Below are 18,317 nucleotides of genomic sequence, written 5' to 3' on the forward strand. Positions count from 1 at the left end.
AACCTTCATGATGATTGTTATTATTTTTAATCATGATTCTGAGAGAGAAGGGAAGGGAATTTACAATTATTAAGGTTTGTGGGTTTTGGGGTTTTGTTGTTTTGGTAGACCTTGGAGGCATATATAAACTTTTATACTTCTTTTCTTTGCAATCTTTAAAATGTATAGGATTAAGATTTTTATTCCCTTGAGCAAAAGCTAATTGCCGTATTGAATGAACTGTTACAATTTTTAAAATCTATATGAAGAGATATGAGGATAACTTTTATATTCTGCCATTCTATTTGTAATAAAAGGAACTTTTCTGATGGCAACAAGAATGCTTCATTATTGGCTTTGCCCAACTGATCTAAGAAAAATTGGCAGCACCAAAATAATGAAAAAATGACCCAAAATTCATATGTGAATATCCTCGAAGGAAGACTAAATAAGGAAGTCAAGTGATTTCTTGAACTTTCTGGATTTCTAGTGTTCATTCATTCAAAAAATTATATATTGAGTACCCTACTGCGTTATAGAAACTTTGTCGGGATAAATTGCCAAAGTAAAGCAAAATAGTGTCCAAAAGATCATCCCAAATCCTTTGCACATCCCCAAGTATCATTTTTGAGCATTTTTCATCTGTCATTTTGTTCATCTTTCTCTGTCTTTCTTGATCTTCTACCGTGAAAGCAGACACAGGAACGTGCTCTGTTAGTGCAGGATGAAGAGAAAATTAAAAAGCAAGAGAGATCTACTGAAAGAGCCTTGCCCCAGCAAGAAAATGAAGAAATTCTTCCCAAGGTTTCTATTCCAATCCCTGAGGATCACAAGTCTTTCAAAAAGTGCCACCTCTACTCTAGTACTTTTCCATCTCCTCGTATTCCTTTCATGATGTCTTTTCTCGTGGTTCTTGCATTGGCTGTTTGGTGGTTGGTCTTTCTGTGATCAGAAAACAGGGTGCTCATCTGAAATGTCAAGACCAAAACCATTGAACTTTTGTTGTTGGCTTCTACTATGTTATCTCCTGTATGATACGCTTTGATCTTGATAGTTCACTGTCCTAGGGGAGATCTTGTGATCATTTTTCTGTCAATAAAATGTTACTCTTTGTAGAATATGTATCATGGGTACAAAGGAGTAGGAATGGTTTAGACAAATCAAATTTAAGCATATGGCAGGTTCATACTTTCCCCCAAAGCTTTAACTCTTACCTGCATGTTCTTATTGTTTATTGTTGCTGTATCCTCCTCTCCAATGTTTCACACAAAGCAGGATACTCTGTAGAAACATTTGATAGAATATTTCCCTTATCTTCTGTAGTCATTTATGTGGCATGGGTTCTGTTGTTTAAGAAAAAATTTCAATTTGCTAACCTTTCAAAAGCCTTAAAATGATACATTTTAATCTATGAATCCAAAACCACTCCTTTTCTTGAGGTACCAAACCAGTATATACAAAGGCCTTTTTTTGGAAAAGGCTTTTGACTTCCGTGGCCTTCTTATGTATGTTTCTGATATATACAGGGACAAACAATTTTATCCTGCCTGGTGTATAGAAGAGATTTGCAAAGGTTAAATGCCATCTTTCACAAGTAGGATGTTGATGGTTTAAGGAAAATGGTGCTGGTGCCCCTTAGCCTCCAGCCAAGGCCGAATTTCCCAGACTACCCATCTTTACAAGTCCTGGAATACAGATTTATTCAAAATCTGTACGTAAGCATACCCTTCTCTGAATTAAAATACTGTGTTCTTTATGTAATTATATGGCTAGAAGCAATATTTAGCCTTTATGGTAAGCGTAAAATATATATCAATATATTTTGTCTTCCTAATAGACTTTAGACATGTTTATTCTCACATTTGTGTTAAAATCAATTGTTTTTAATCGATGGCCTTGTGAGCTAATATTCTATTGTGACAAGTATATGTCCTCTGTTTGCATGTTGATTTTTAAGGCTTTCCTGAAGTAATATGAGCGTGCTCTCTCTTCACAACACAACTCAGATGCCTAACCTGTTACTTTTTACCTCAGTATTAATGAAGTCTTGCATGTAGCTTGCTTTTTATGGCACTCAAATGTACCAATATGGATGATTTGGTTAATGTTGTCTCAAATATTTGTTTTGAAATCTGAGTTCATAGATTTATCAAATTGAGATTATTGTACTTTGTTATACTTCTCAATGCTTTTCAGTTGATAAAACATCTAAACAAGACTTTTTGTTTTTAAGATGATGGCTTTTTATATCAAAAAAGAGAGAGAGAGAAAAGTAAAACCAAGAATTTTTATCCTTTAACATCCACTATTATTTTTTTTATTGTCTCTGTAGACAAGTAGAAATAATTTCCTGGTATTCCTGAAACTGCTATTCTGTCATAATAGGCTTTCTCCCAAAATGGGAAAAGAAGCAAGGGTAGGTTAAATTTAAAAATCTAGTATGAGTGTACATCTTTCATATCACAAGCTGTGTCTGTTTACAGCGAATATTTTATAATTAATCATATTTATTGATTCACTCATAAGAAAAAAGAGACCTCAAGTCAACCATAAATATTGCAAAGCTATTCTCTAACACAGGAAGTGATCATCATAAGCTCCCCTTTATCTGTGAAATAGATATAAGAGTTTTCCTTATGAAATAACAAACAAAACTATAGAGCATTGGTTAGATTCTTTTTTTCAAGGAACTAAAAGGGAATAATCTTAGAATTTCATTGGTATTTTTGTAACTGTTTCAGAATATAGTTTTCATCCCTGTACACAGCTTTTTATTATTACTGTAAACTTTACCTTGAATGTGGTTTCCCTTTGTATTGGAGTTATTCCTAGTCCATTAGAAGTCTAGTATAGTAAGTCGACAGTAGTTTTCAGTTTTCTGAAGTGCAGCAGGAGTCCTCAGAGATCCTTACTAATGGTCTGATGAGAAGAGCCAAGCCTTTGTATTTGACTAAGCTGGCCAGTACAGACTCAAAAGATATGTCCATCACAGTTATCAGAGGAAAAATACTGGACATTACAGCCTTGTATTACCTAAAGTTAATACTGCCAATATTTGTAACATAAAGCTGTAAGTGGTCTTGGTTTCCTTCTCACACCTCACTCCATTCTCAATACCAGAGACAGATCCAAATAACTGTGTATTGGTTTTACGCTGATTCAGTTTCTTAATGGCAGGTTGATAAGTAAAAAACAATTTGGACTAATTATTAATACAGACTGTTAAAAAGTCTTGGATTTTTTCCTTGGTTTTACTATTAATCATTTCTAGGATGACTCTGAGAAATTCATTTAACTTACCTGGTGCCCAGATTTTTACTTAGTAACATAGAGACAAACCTACCTCATGAGAACGAATCTGTACCATGTTCCAGGAATGAGAAGCTCTGGTTATCATTTGATTCTTGGTCTTTTGGAGACTGGGAAGATGGAAACTAAAAAACAAACACACATTAACTTCTCATAATTTTTATATGAAAGTAAGCAATTAAATCTCCCACTTATTTCCATTTACTCCTTATTGGTATTTGAACAAGCATTTAAAACTACTAAATTTAAAAATGTCTTTCCAAATTCATTATATTCTTAAGCAATTCATCTTATCCACATGGTATAGTATGGTCCATACTTGAAAATAAAGCCAGCATTAATATTTGGAACCTATCTTTTAGCCATTTTCTTATGGTAATACTTTGAATATGAAGGATATTCACTTTCCATGGATCAGTTTTACTTCTTATTTACAATTTTTGGTAAAAATTTTGAAGGAAGAAGATATTGACTGTTGACTAAGGTTAGACTGGGTTAATCTGTGGATTAGATTTCCAGTTGTCATCCTAGAGCCTAGTATATTTCTTTCTATTAAATACTATCGTAAATTTTGCTCTGAAATTTCTGTGGATATAAGCCAATTCACTTTCTCTTACATTCCTAAATCACTTCTGTAATACTTCCTACAGATAAGAATATAGGACATACTAGGCATTAGAGGTTTGGTTATTTTTTAGAAGGCAGTACCAATCAAAATTTATATTTGGGCTTTACCCAGTAATCACATATTTTCCAAAGGAAGACAGAAAATTCAAAAATAATATGAGACACATTTTCATTGTTGCTTTTTTTTATGCTAATGGTATTGAGTATAGTAAAGATATACAGAACTCCTCTACAGTGTTTCCTTCCCTTTTATTCTGCTTCTTAGGAATTATAAAATCCCAAACTTCTTTACAGCATTCTCTACCACATCAAGAAAGACTATTATGTTGTTTCTATTATAAATAGAAATTTTTCCCTTTTCTGTTGCACTCAAACTACTGCTGTTGTTTGTCTCCGTTTCTAGTACCAAAATTACAACTCATTCTTATTCTCTATTATGCATGGCATGTGAGATAACTATCTGCTTCCTCTACACTGTAGTGGATAGTTTCAATAAGTCTGCTCTAATTTCTGTGGCTGTTAAACCCCTCATGCCTTTTTATTGCAATAGACCATGATGCAAAAAGAAACTCATTGGTGCAGCCCTAGGAATGGGTACCTGAAATAATCAAGAAGGTATGGTTACTAAAGCAAAGAAGCCATATAAAGTTAGGCTGGAAGAGGAAGAGGGATGGCTGTGATCAACAATCACAAATTCGTGGAGTATTTCATTTTGTAAATGAAATTCCTATCATTTTAGAACTTGAAAGACAAAAAGAGAAAATAGTTTATTACTCCCATAGGTCGAAAAATTACTAAAAGCTAAAAAGCTTTAGTAATAGCATAACTAAATGTATAGATGACAGATTGTTAAGGAAATGTTTGCTTTAGGAATACTTTTCTAATCTTTTGTGATTGATATCCTAGCGGGCAGCCCTCCCCTTTATAATATTCAGAATTCTGTTTGGGAGTAAATAATAGAATAAATCTAACATTTCAAAGATTAAAGGGGTAGGAGGCATAGAGTCCCAACTATCTCTTCAAGTCTCCCCAAATCAATAAAGGATGTAGTTTAGTCTCCTTTTCTCCTCTACTGTCTCTTTAAAGAAGAGTATTCCATGTATACGGGATCCTATCAACAAAACATAGAGGATAAAAATTAAGGGAAAAACATGGTTACTGCTATACATTCATTTATTCATTGCCCACTGAATTGCAGGGTTGCAAAGAGGCAGCATTATCAGAATTTTAGGATCCAAAATCCCCTTACAATGCTCAGCTCTTCCGTACAATATCGTTTAGAGATTTAGAGGCTAGGTGGTCTCCCAGCTTGTGATTAAATATCTCCCAAGATATAGCATATTACATCTTTGGACATATGGCTTTTGTATGTATCTAAGTCATTCTTATATTAAGTCAAAATCTATTTCTTTAGACCTTTCACATCTTGGTCTTGAATGTAGGCATTCTGAAGAATTTTTCTATCTCCTATATTATAAGCTTTTTGCATAGTTAAACGTAACCCTCGTGTTAGAATTAGTCACAGTCCTTGCATTCAGATAACTTTCCAGATCTGTCCCAGTTTTTCTCCTAGCATGTTATCCTCCTGCTCTCTTCCTTTCTTTTTCTAGCTTTCCTTGTTTTATGAGCTCTTTTTTTTTCTGGTTCTCTTGCCCATATTTTCTTCCCTATGGTTCATTTAGCTTTATGTCCCTACCCATTGACTTGTCCTCTCAAAAAGAACATTTTCAAATTCCTGGAAATTTCAGCTTCATCATAGATAACAGAGGCACTTGGGATATTATTTTTTAGATTAAAGAATGGGGGTGGGATAGTTTTGTAGCTTTGGGAACCTCCTATAGCCCAGAATCTGTTGACAAGGTAGTATCATTATTATAGTTTGAAGAAGCATACCACCAGAGCCTGCATTCTAAGTTTGCTTGCCATCTCTGACAGTCTGATTAACCTTTACATACTTCAGCACCCCCAAGTGATTTGATTTATACCAGTGTGATATGATAAAATTATGGAAACATTCCAACATTCTGACTATGATTTAGACCCCCACTAGAAAAAAATATTAAAAATTTGAAATGTCGTTAATCCATCTCTTTTAGTTTGTACCTGTCTCCTCAAAACTGTGAGATTCTCAAAGGTGAGAGGCCTTGTTTTATTCAGCTCTGTTTGCTAGTCTGTCACCTCTATATCTCAGATATATAATAATAATTACTAAATTGAATTAAATGATTAGACAGATGATAATGGATAAACTCTTAACTTTTCACTTATAATCTCTTATATCGGGACACAAATGTATGCCAGAGTAATCCCCATATGCCCAGTCAGTATATGCGGGTAGCCCAAAAAGCCATATATGACCCAGCAGCCACTCTTTCTCGTTACCTGTAGTATGGTCCCTGGTTTATTCAAAGAATCTATGTATCCATCTATGATAGGTGTCAAACACTCTTGTAATTTGGTTCAGTTAAAAGCTCTTATCCATTTACCACAGGTAATAACTGTTTTCACTATAAAATGTATTATTGAGACTGGGGTGTTTGTCTGTATATATAAATTCATCTTGGGGTGTGGTATCATAAAGAGAACCAGTTATTTGACAATTTATGTTTACCTAAGTTCCATTGCAGAAGCAGTTTGATATGGGTTTTACATGACATAAAAACACTAAATGTATCAAACTCTTGTGATATCAAGAGTTTTATATATCAAATAGGTCAGAGGTTGGCAAACTTTTTCTGTAAAGGCCCAGATAATAAGTATTTTAGGCTTTGCGGGTCATATAGTCTCTGTCATAGTTATTCAGCTTTGCCATTGTATAGTGAAACCAGCATAGACAATAAGTAAACAAATGAACATAAATGTATTCCAAACAAACTTTACTTGTGGACACTGAAATTGGAATTTTACATAATTTTTATGTGCCACTAAATGTTATTCTGTTTTTTTCCAACCATGTAAAATTATAAAACTATTCTTAGCTCACAGCCGTACAAAAACAAGAAGGCTGGTTTTGGCCTGCTGGTTGTCATTTGCTGACCCTTGATATAGGTCCAGAGAACCAGAGAACTGATTAATTGCATTTTCTGCCTTTGTACTGTTTTTGAAGAGCTATAGTTGCAATCTTACCATCTTCATTCAATGTTGAAGTATTTTTTTTTATCTTGTTTATGATTAGAAATGGAAAACAAAGGACAGGCAATTGTTTCCATTTACTGGCAGTCAGGGAACACCTGAACTGTAATCTAGAATATCTGTAACCACCACAGCACCTCCGCCTTTCTCAGTTTTTCAAACTGTTCCACGTTAATTGTGTTTTTAACATAATCATTGATGAATCCGGCTAACTCCTTTGTTTTGTTTTGTTTTGTTTTGTTTTTTAAGGGTCTACCTCTAATTCTCAAATTCACTTTCTCTTTAACCAAGTTTTAGAGCTATCTAACAAACATGGTAAAGAAAGTGAAATGATTTTCACTCTGAGCTTAGTGTTTTAAGCAGTTGTATAAATGTAAATTTGGATATCTAAAGAAAACATTTTAGAAGGGTTCTTCTTTCAAAATAAAGAGATTTCTCTGAGAGGAATTCTCCAATTTAGGGCCTAATTGGGCAGTATTTACCAATAAGTCAGACTAAAATTAAGTTATGTTCTTTCGTAAGTGTCTTTGCTCCCTAGTTGACATGGTTGTGTTCTGAAGGATTCTTCTGTCTGTAATCAGCTTTGGGAGGTGCTTTCTAATCAATCTCTAAGCCTATGTTCCTTTCAGTTCCCTGGTCCAGGATTTTTTAGCTATGATACTTGGTTGAATAAATTGTTTATCTGTTTAGCAGGTCAGCAGGATATTTAAGCCTAAAGAAATCTGCTAAGAACTTCACTTTTGGAACAGATTCTTCGATATTTTTCTTTGTTTGCTCTGTTAATATGTAAATTTACCATGAATAAATCTTATTGCAAATCTGTTTCTGGTTAATACTAGTCAACCAGAAATAGGAGCCAATAGTGCTATACATAGACAGACCCACTACAAATTAAAAAGAAAAAGAAAAGAAAAACATCTGCTTCAGTGGATGATCAAGATATACTGTCAGCCAGTCTTTCTAAAAAAGTTCTCCTGTTTTTCCATATTTTTACTCTTCTCTATGGCCCAGTAATTGTCTTTTGCTCAGTCCTAAAACAGAGAAAACCTATTGGCATGTGTTCAGTTCTCAGAATATTAATATTTTAAATCAGCTTGGAACTTATTTGACTTATTTATACCAAGTTTTAAAAATAACTTTTTTCTAATCAACTTAATCAGTCACTCTAACAATGTAATTGTCACATCTGTTAGAAGCATTTTTAATATGCTAAATTTGTCTTTTGATTGTTTTTTGTAAGCACTCTACAAATTAGTAGTTATTAACCATCCAATACTGCCACTCTGATCATACTGAAGAGTGAAGAATGGAGTGGGTGTGGATTTGTGGGTATAAGGAGAGCTTGCTCATATAATGTGGAATTAATCAAAGTATTCTACTTGATCTCTTACCTCACTTGGGTAAACTTATCTTACTCTCATAATTCTAGATTCTATTGTACTATCTAGGTGATTACTTAAAACCAACACTCTACATTTTGAAGTGGTCTGTTTATGAGCTCAAAGTATATACCTGTGGCCATGTCTAAGTAATATAAAAATTGTGTAGTGTTTCTCCAAAGCCACATTCCTTTTAGGAATTTGTTGAAAATGTTAACATGGGAAGCCATTTTCATTATTATAGAATTTTTCAGGAGGAGAAGCCATAGCTAGTTATAATAGTTTTAAAACTATTATAAAACTAATAATAGTTTTGTTGTATTTAATTCTGTGGAATCACGATGCTATATTCTAGATATCAAATCAGGGCATAATATTTTTCTTAAATGCTTATTATGGCTTTAATCATTTTTGGAATTGGGACTTCTGAGAAATCCTGCCAAATATATTTAATTGTGTTCTATACTAAATGATCAGAGTTTTTTGTACTGGTTATAGCCCTTCCTCTCTGTCTTCATCTCTCCACCTCAACCCTTCTTAGTATAATGAAATAAAATTGACCAACCAAAGGCTTCTGGTCTCCTAGATATGTTTAGTATAACCTTTAATATTTGCTCAATCACTTTGACTTCTATAGCTTTATTCAAGTCTGAGAACACTCATTTGATCTGTGGAGTCCTTACTGGTGAGTGCAGTATTAAGGCAAAATTTTCTATTACTTAATAGTTAAAATTTTGCATCAGGCACTGATTTTGAAGCTGTTCGCTTTTACATTCACATATTCTGGGGATAATCTAATAACAGCACTATTTAAGAAATTATAAATTTAAGAAATTATAATTGTCACTGGCAAATTTCATTTGCTGGATTTTGTTAAAGGCTACATTATGAAGTGACTTTCCTATAATAAGCACTTTTACTAACTGTGATTTAATTAAGGCCAACATCTTCCTAAATAAGTTCCTTTATCCAGATGTAATCTTTATATGCCATAGAATAGCAATGGACCATGAAAATGACTCAAGTTTCATGGAGAAGAAGCTCTTGAGCTCTATAAGGATGTATTTCTAGCTAGAGACCAATAGCATACAAACTTTATTTAAAAAAAAAAAAAAGTAGAGGAGGGTATAGCCAAGAGAGAAAGCTTAGAATGAAGAGAAATGTATTGCATGATAAAGAGCATCACACTAGAGAGGAAAGACAGAATTTTTAAACCATCTTCTGCTGGCCGCATGATTACTCTGTTGTTAGTTTATCCCCATTTTGAGTATTTGTGATTCTAATGTCCTTTTAAACCACCAGTTGGCCTAAGTTTTCCACCAAAAGTGTACTAAAACTATTATTTATGAGGCTTTTGGGGGCAGGGGGCCAAGGGATGTTTTTCTTTTTGGTAATTTTTGTTCTTCATTTCTTTCCTTTTTTGGCTGAAGAATTGGCTACTGCTGCTTGACTTGTCATCTTTATGTGCTGTTTACACGTGGATTTTACAAAAGAAGCCATTACCACATCTGATTTATCTTTTATTGCAAGTGCCCATTCAAAAGCATTTGTTTTAACTTAAATTAAAAAAAATCACCAGGTTAATGTCCCTAGTGATTATCATACAAGAAAAGGAAACACTGATACTATTAAGTTTTCAAAATAGGAACAAGATTACAAATATGACATAAGTTTTGTTTTTTAGAGCTTTCTTCCAAGGCATGTATAGCCATTCTTTGCTGCGACATAAACTTGCCTTATTTTGTTAAAGAGAAGGATGTAGAAGAAACAAAGCACTCGCAATTAACTGATCTTATCAGGATTGGATTGTACATTTTTTTTAGTTTGCATGTTGCAGACCATTTGGGGGTATTATTTAAATACATTGTTAATAATTTAAGTGACTGTAATATTTATTGTTTACTTTAGTTAAGAACCAGAAGCTGGACTCTTCTGCTGGGTATCTTCCTTCTGTGCTTAGCAAGATAACCTCGATTCCTGCTGGTTTTGTGGGCATTTGCAGTGCAGAGCATTTCTTACTGGGTTTGCAGAACAAGGGTAATGTGCTCTGTGGGTGTGTGTGTGTGTCTGTGCACACCCCTACTCCCCAACCCCACTGCCACCTTCTGCTCACTTTTTCTTATCAAAACTTATTTTTTTTATTTAAAATAATTTTTTTAGTTATACAAATTTTATTAAGAAATCTAATGAATCCCCAAACCCCATTTTTCTGCGGTACAGAGACACTGATAAAAATATATTTAACTTTCTCTGAGGTATTTGCATTTCATCAGGCCAGAGTCATTGCAAAGATGATGATGACATTGTGGAGCTGATCATATCATTAAGCAGTATTTACAAGGCGAGTCCTAACTCTGTTTACTTGATGGAATAGCAAAATAGAATGAAGAGAATATGAAAATCAGTTGTAGTTTAATAGATATGGCACATTTAGGGTTCCGTTGTGTAAAGTGACGACAGAGGTAGTATGCTCAATCTCTGACTCTCTTTTATGCAAAATTTAGTAATTTCAGGAAGCAAAATCTGTGAGTAGTAACATGAAAATATGCTCTGGACTTAGAAACAGCAGTAAGTCTATTAAGCTTTAAAATGGTTGTAAATTTTGTGACAAATCGGAAATTTTCTTCCTGTTTTCTTTAACAGGCAGTATATATTGCAAAACTATTAAAAACTGCCTACCATAGTGTTCTTCCTGAGGATCTTGGTTCAGGAATGTTTATTAAATATCTCCATAGTGTACCTATTTTAATTCTTCTATCAAATTTCTTTCTTCAAAATTCTGCCTGGTGATGTTCTCTAAAATAAAATGAGAACCTGGCCAAGAAAGCCGAAAGGAAGTCCAGCTTTAGTTAATCCATAGGTTTGGCCCACGTTGGGTATTCAAGAAACACTTACTTCCACATAGGGACTAGATGTTTTTATTGCCCTGATTCATGTTTCTTTGCAAAAAAAAAAAATAATAATATTTTAAGAAATATAGTACAAGAGCAAGTAATATTTAGTATTTGCCTAGTACTTCACTTTAACACTCCACACGACCCTTACAATGGCTATATCAGGTTGACAGTGATGTTCTTGCTTTAAATGATAAAATTGAGTCTCAGAGAGATTCAGAGACCTGCCCCAAAGCGAGTAGCTCTTAAATGAGAGAAGTGAAGCTAGAATCTAGGTCTTCGATGTTTCAGTCCATTGGCATTCTATTATGCCACAGCTATCTCCTAAGTCACTTAGTCCCCAAATGAAAATGTGAAAGTTACAGAGAGTGATTATTAAAGAGAAGTTTGAAATTTCTGAGGCACTAATTTTTAATAAAACTGGGTATTAAAAATGGCTCTCAGATCCTGAAGCTACTAATGAATTGACTTATTATGCTGGACTCTCTTTATCTTGCTTTAAATCCCCCAGACTGAGTCATGCAGAGTGCCCCAGAACCTGAAGTAGGATCTCTTTCAGTCAGTAGGTACTAGAAGATGGACATGAGAAATGAGGGCTTGCCTGTTGAGACAAGAGGTCTCAGGTCTTTTGTTTGGCCTTGGAGATAATCTGGTTCCTGGTATTAAAATCATTCAATAAAAAGATTTGAATTTTTTAGAAGAAAATAGTCATTTCCTTTCATACTTATTGGAGACCATTTAGATAGATCAGTAGTTTAAATTCTGTTAATTAAATCAACTTTCAAGCACAAGGTCAGAAGAAAATTAGATTGGTATCCAAAAGCAAACAAACCAAAAACACCATCATCAAACTAAATGACATTTTGTAACTCTGATAATTAATTATTCATTCATCATCAAAGAAAGTATTTTTGGTATTCTGTGCTTGAGCCCCTAAATATATTTATGTAAATGTGAAGCTCTTATTTTGGAATAGAGCGTTTGAGAACCTTAAGGGTGGTGTTGGCAAAGTGAGGTAGGCCGGGGTATTTGTGCAGTTTAGTGAAAGAATTTGTATTTTGGTCTGATTGGACTATGAAAATTCTTTTTGCAATCATATTTGTGCTTCCTACTTCTCAATCTATTCAATTTTATTTTTAAAAAGGTCACCTTAGCATGTTAATTCTAAGGATAGAGCTTTGAGAACATTGAATAGAATATGTTGGTTTTTTTTTTTTGAAAACTAAAAATTAAACAAATTGAATCCAAGGCTCTCATAAGAACTTAGCTTTATAATTGGCATGACTGTTTTCTTCTTTCAAAATTTTTCTGTCACCTGTCTAATTTTGCTTGTGGTGGGCTCAATAACATTGCTGACTGGTTTATTTCAGTGCTTAGTGTAACATTATAATACTTGAGAATGCACAAAAATAACAAGACACTGTAATTAAGCATAGAGACCAGCTCTGATAAAAGGTTGCCTTCTCCCCAAGGTTCCACCATTGCCACAACCACCACATGGCACTGAGTTTATTATGTAAACATATTTAACTGCCATCTGTACATATCATTGTCAATAGCTTCATTCAACTAAATTTAAGTACCTTGGAGATTAGATAACCTCTTTCATTTAGTAGTGGTTTCTATGCTGAGATGGCAATTACAGAACTGTTTATTGAATTTGGTCAATTATTTTGAAGTCTTATACTTGATTTTAATAAAACAAAATCTTTCAGCCTGAGGTGCAGGGCACTCAGCCAAAAAGAAATATACATTATTCTGATGTGATGTATGATATTGTTGATCTATAATATACATTTCTAATCTAGAATTATTATTCAGATCAAGTTTTGGGATACTTGGGTCTTTAATATTTTATATTCCCAGTTGCTATCATGACTTTGTCAAGACTGATATTTTCTTTGAGTGTCTTTACTGGTTTAGAGGGAGATATCTAACAAGAAAATTTACTAAGGAATTAAATCACGATATTTTTATTCACATTCCTAAGAATATCCCTGCCATCTCTAAATCAGAAAACATTATACAAAACCTAATCAAGCTACACCTTAAATTTTAGCTGTTTCTTTTCTACCCAAATATATTGTCCATCATCTTTGACTTTGACTTTCAAAATTCACTTGCTAAATTATTAAAGTCTTATATTTACCTTAAAAAAGATTTTTTCTTATTTTATAAATTTATTTAATTAGTTTCAAGTAAACGGTGCATTGGTTAGACATCTATATAGTTCATACAACGATCCCCCAATTGCTCCCTCTCTCCCCTTATATTCTTTACCAGTTACTGACATTTGTTACCATTCTTTTAAGAAACTAAAAAGTAAACTAAAAGAAACTAAACTTTTAAGATTTATTTTTGTTTTTAAAATCTTGGAAGACATGAAGGATTTATCAGCACTTCCTTCATAAATTGTTTACCAGACTCTTCAGGTTTTACAGATCATTTCATTATGAAACCAGATAAAAATGCTTGCATAAAATATAACTTAATAACATTTTTGATTAAAAAAGTAATGCATATTTATTTTAGAAAGGTTAGGAAGTACAGAAAAACACAAAGAAATCAAATTATTTACAATCGTACCACTAGTGATATTTTAGTGTACCTTAAGGTCTTTTTCATTTGTATAATTATACACACTGGAAATAAAATTTTAAATGAATAAGAAATAAAACGTAGCATATTATCAAGAGGAGAGTTTAGTCTTTGAAGTTAGCATTTTTACGTTCTTTCCTCATTCCAACATCTGAAAATACTTTCCTGAAATCACATGACAAGGATGGTAGTGATACTGCTGTTGTTCACTTGGTCCTTATCTGCTTCCCTAGGATTTTAATATATTCTAGAATATATAGAAAGATAAAAAAGAGACAATGGCAGCTTATTGTATTCCTTTTAACAGAGAAAGGATTTGTTTTTGTATTGTTACCCAAAGGTAAAATTGTTCTTCACTAAGCAGGGAACAAATGAGCAAATGTTTATGGGGAAAGTTTCTATATAGGCTCTCTGGGGGGAAGCGGGGGGGAATACACACACACACACACACCCCAGCTCTTATATAGCAAATTTTAGAAAGATTTTCAGAATTTATTTTCATCGTAATGCTAATAGGATAAGTAGTTTAGTAAGCATAATTGTGCTTCTTTCAATAGTCTCTTCGAATACACATATCTTTTCCTTCAAAAATAACCTGAAAAGTACTCTGGATTGCATTTAATGTAATGGCAGCAAAATACCTATAAAATACTCATATTCTCCTCTTAATGATATCTGGAATCTTTAAGTCAAGGGAGAGGTAATTTATAGTTCACCAAGGCACATATGTACACAGAGTTTGATAATCCTGAGACATAATCACCATAATCCCTTTGAATAAATAGTTTTCAAAAGAAAGCCTTTAGGAAAAATCCCTTGTTTCTCCTCTCAAGAGAAAATACTGAATTATAATATGTAGCAGGAACCATTGACTCTTTAAGCAAAATTGAGAATTTTTAATCAAATAGTGTTCCTGCTCAGTTAAATATTTGCCTAACATTCTTTCTTCTCATATTCTTAAAACCAACTAGATAGTTTTGTAGGACTTTATACAGTCACCTTGTCTTTCTATTGTAGCATCTTTCTTCTTACAGACCCCCTATCAGCCTGGATAAGCAACATCTGAATTAACACCTTTGAATCACATTAAGTCTCAATTTTGTCTGTCATGGTGGATGGTTCATACCCAGTCATATATTTATTCATATCCTTGAGAAGTTCTCTTTAAAGTTTCCAGGCCATTTTGGTACATGCAGTTTTTCAGAGTCTTACATAATTCATCGGTCCTTGGTGATGGTCACAGCCAAAAGCACAACATTGTCAGTTAAAATTTCTCACTGATATCATGTGCCAAATTTGGGGTGTCTTATGTCATAAAGATTATGTATCTTCTTTTTGCCTCAATCTTTTCTGGCTTTTGCAGCCTTCTCCTTATATTTAAAAGTATAGTATTGGCCACTAAAATCAGACCCTGCTAAGAGGACTTTGGACAATCTTTGTACTTCTCAAAAGTATAGTCAGGTTTGGAGGACACGTCCTTTGGTCCAACTTGAAATACTTTCTGTTGCCATGGGAAGAAATGGGCTTTAGAATCAGAGACTGACTTGAGTTTAAATCCTTTCTCCATCACTTACTAGTTCTGTTATTTAACCTCTTGGTTTGTTCAGCTATAAAATAGGGATAGTGACTGCCTAAAAGTGAGGTTGTGAAAAATTAAATGAAAAAACATGTTAAAGTGACTAGCACAGCACCTGGCACATGGTGAACATGTAATAATGTTAGTTTTCCTCTTATTTTGCTAATAACAGGAAATAAAATACTGGACTAGACAATGAGTCTGGTCAAGTGGGCCACTTTTTATGTTCTTTCTAAACATGCCTTTTCAGTTTTTGAGTGGCACAAGGCAAAGCAGTTCTCAAGTCACCTAGTACACTTTCAGCAAGTTTTTACTGAACATCTATTATGTGCCAAAAAACAGCGCAAGAGAGTACATAGTAACACAGCTAAGTAACATGGTAAATGCTTATCCCCAAAGGAGCTCACAGTCTAATGGAAGAGACAGAGACTAAACCAATGACAGACAGAGTGCAATGGGAACAAAAGAGGAATGGTATCTAAACATACTTTAAGCAGCCAGGGGGAAACTTCCGGAAGAACTAAAACGAGCTGAGCATGGACTTCCAGGCGGAAGGAATAATATTGACAATATTTAGGCAGGGAGACAAAAGAAAGCATGCTCTGATCTAGGAACTGCAGATATTTTTGAATTAATGGAGAGAAAGATTGGTGTGGAGGTATAGCAAGGTGAAGCTGGAGAGAGAAGTAGAAGTTATATTTTAAAGTATTCTCTATGTCTTACTAAAGGGTCCGGACTTTAACTAGAAAGCAATGAAGAACCATTAAAGCATTTTAAGCTGAAAAATGGAATTTTCAATGTTTCACATTAGAAATAAAACACTGTAGCAGCAAAATAGAGGATGTATTCAAGGTTTGAGAGGAAAAAGAAGGTAGGAAAGAAAGAAAAACTAGGGCATTAGTAGTAAGATAGGTGGGGCATTTTAAGAGTGAATGAAGATAGTAAATGTGGAGATAGAAATAAGCAGATACGGAGATATAAAGTACAGCATAGAGAATATAGTCAGTAATGTTGTAATAACTATGTATGGTGTCAGATGAAGACTTATCGGGGGGATCACTTGTAAATTATATAAATGTGCAATCACTATGCTATATACCTGAAACTAATGAAAAATAATATTGAATGTCAACTGTATTTAAAAATAAAAAAAGAAAAGCAGATAGATAAGGGAGATATTAAAGTGGAATAAATATAACTTGATGATATAATCTATGGGTGGTAGCGGATGAGTGTAAGGAAGGCGTTGAAGATGATTCTTAGGATTCTGGCATGGAAGACTGGATGGTGCCATTTACCAATGTAATAGAAATGATGGAGGAGGTTGGGGTGGCAGGTCCAGGCAGCAGCAGAAATGGGTTTAGTGTTGGTCATATTAGTGTTCCATATGCCTGAGAGAATGTCCAGTAAGTCATTGCCTGCCTTATCCAAGAGGTCTGGACAACAGAGCCAACTGGAGAGGTTGATTTGACCATATGTGAGAATGCTATAAATGGTAATAATTTAACCCAGCTGTTATCAATTTTCCTTCTATTTCCAATTACTAACACAGATGATCAGTAAATATTTGAATGGATATTGCTGTGGCTACAGCTTTTACCTTTAGTCTCCTCTGTACCTGCTTTAAAAAAAAATGATTGATTGATCTCATTTTACTCAGCAGTAGGCAACTTTGGGCCAGGTGGTGGTTTCTTGATGACAGACCACCACTTATCTCTTGAGTAGACTGGTACAAAATTGGCTTTTACTGGATTGATTATCTTTGGTATTTTTCTGGTTTACTAATCAGGCTTCTCGGTTGTGAAAAAATACATGTGGAGAAACCGTCAAATTCCTCTCCTTGTGAACGGGTTTGGATATGCCATTGACAGTGCTATATCTAGCATATAGCAATGTGAGAAAGCCTGTTTGTTTATTACCAGCTGATCTATTTTTGGATAGCTCGATTACAGCTTGTCTAACTCAAAAGAAATGATAAGTACCCAAGGAAGTACAGTGTATTAATAATATTACAACAAATTCATTCTAGTGTCCCCCAAGCCCTAGTATATTACACTCACATAATGTTGATTAAATTAAGTAAGTCTATATGGTACATTAGAATTTACAAAGTGCTTTTATATATGCTATTGTATTTGACCTTCAGAACCCTATGAGTCAAACCAAGTTATTATTCTCACTTTAAGTAGGAGAAAATTCATATACCCTTTGCATGAATATTTTACATATTTCTGATACATCTGCAAACAGAGACAGTTTCTGTCATCATTTCTCAATTCCATTTTTCATATCCTAAGTAATATTCATAATCAGTCAATGAAAGACCTGCCTAATCTAAATTCAACATGTACCGCTTTGTGATGCTGCTGACAATGTCAAGATGGCTTAAAAGAGAAGTTGGCCTGAAGTTCTTGAGCACACCGCATCTTTTCTTGCCTCAATAGAGCACCAGTTTATATTCATCACAATGCAGGCTGGTTTACAAGCTAAGGAGCAGCAGTGATTTTTTAAAATATCGTACATGTAACATGATTTAAGGACTTAAATGTGTAAGCTGGTCCAAGCATATATCATTTACTCCAGGAACACCTTTTTAAGAGTCCTTTTCCGTTATTAAGTTCCTTTGTGGTAGGTAACATGGTAAATTGACCTCACCAAAATTTCAGGCGTAGGTGGCGTATTTACAGCCTTCTGGTGAGCGCTTGTAGATGTTACTTTTCATGACATTTGGCTTCTGTTAGAGTGTTCATTTTTCAAATGGCTCATATCCTTTCCCTACCTATGCAAATTCCTTGTCTTTTTCCACCTATAGCACCTTTCTTT

The 18,317-nt window shown here is 33.9% G+C and overlaps 1 protein-coding gene across 24 annotated transcripts in view; it reads left to right on the forward strand.

Annotated features, from left to right (window-relative positions):
• EPB41 (erythrocyte membrane protein band 4.1) overlaps positions 1–18,317 on the forward strand; it is a 154,373-nt gene that overhangs the window by 122,912 nt on the left and 13,144 nt on the right. For 2 of the 24 annotated variants that reach the window (XM_039854319.1, XM_039854321.1), the window contains exon 17: positions 676–17,127. The exons of the other annotated variants lie outside the window; for them this stretch is intronic. In XM_039854319.1, coding sequence (XP_039710253.1) covers positions 676–927 — 252 coding nt within the window. In that variant the 3' untranslated portion in view covers positions 928–17,127. Of the gene's footprint in view, positions 1–675; positions 17,128–18,317 lie in introns of those variants that run through there. 24 annotated transcript variants of the gene reach the window in all.

Source organism: Pteropus medius, unplaced genomic scaffold, assembly GCF_902729225.1.
Source record: "Pteropus medius unplaced genomic scaffold, Ma_sr-lr_union100, whole genome shotgun sequence".
Lineage (NCBI taxonomy): Eukaryota > Metazoa > Chordata > Mammalia > Chiroptera > Pteropodidae > Pteropus > Pteropus medius.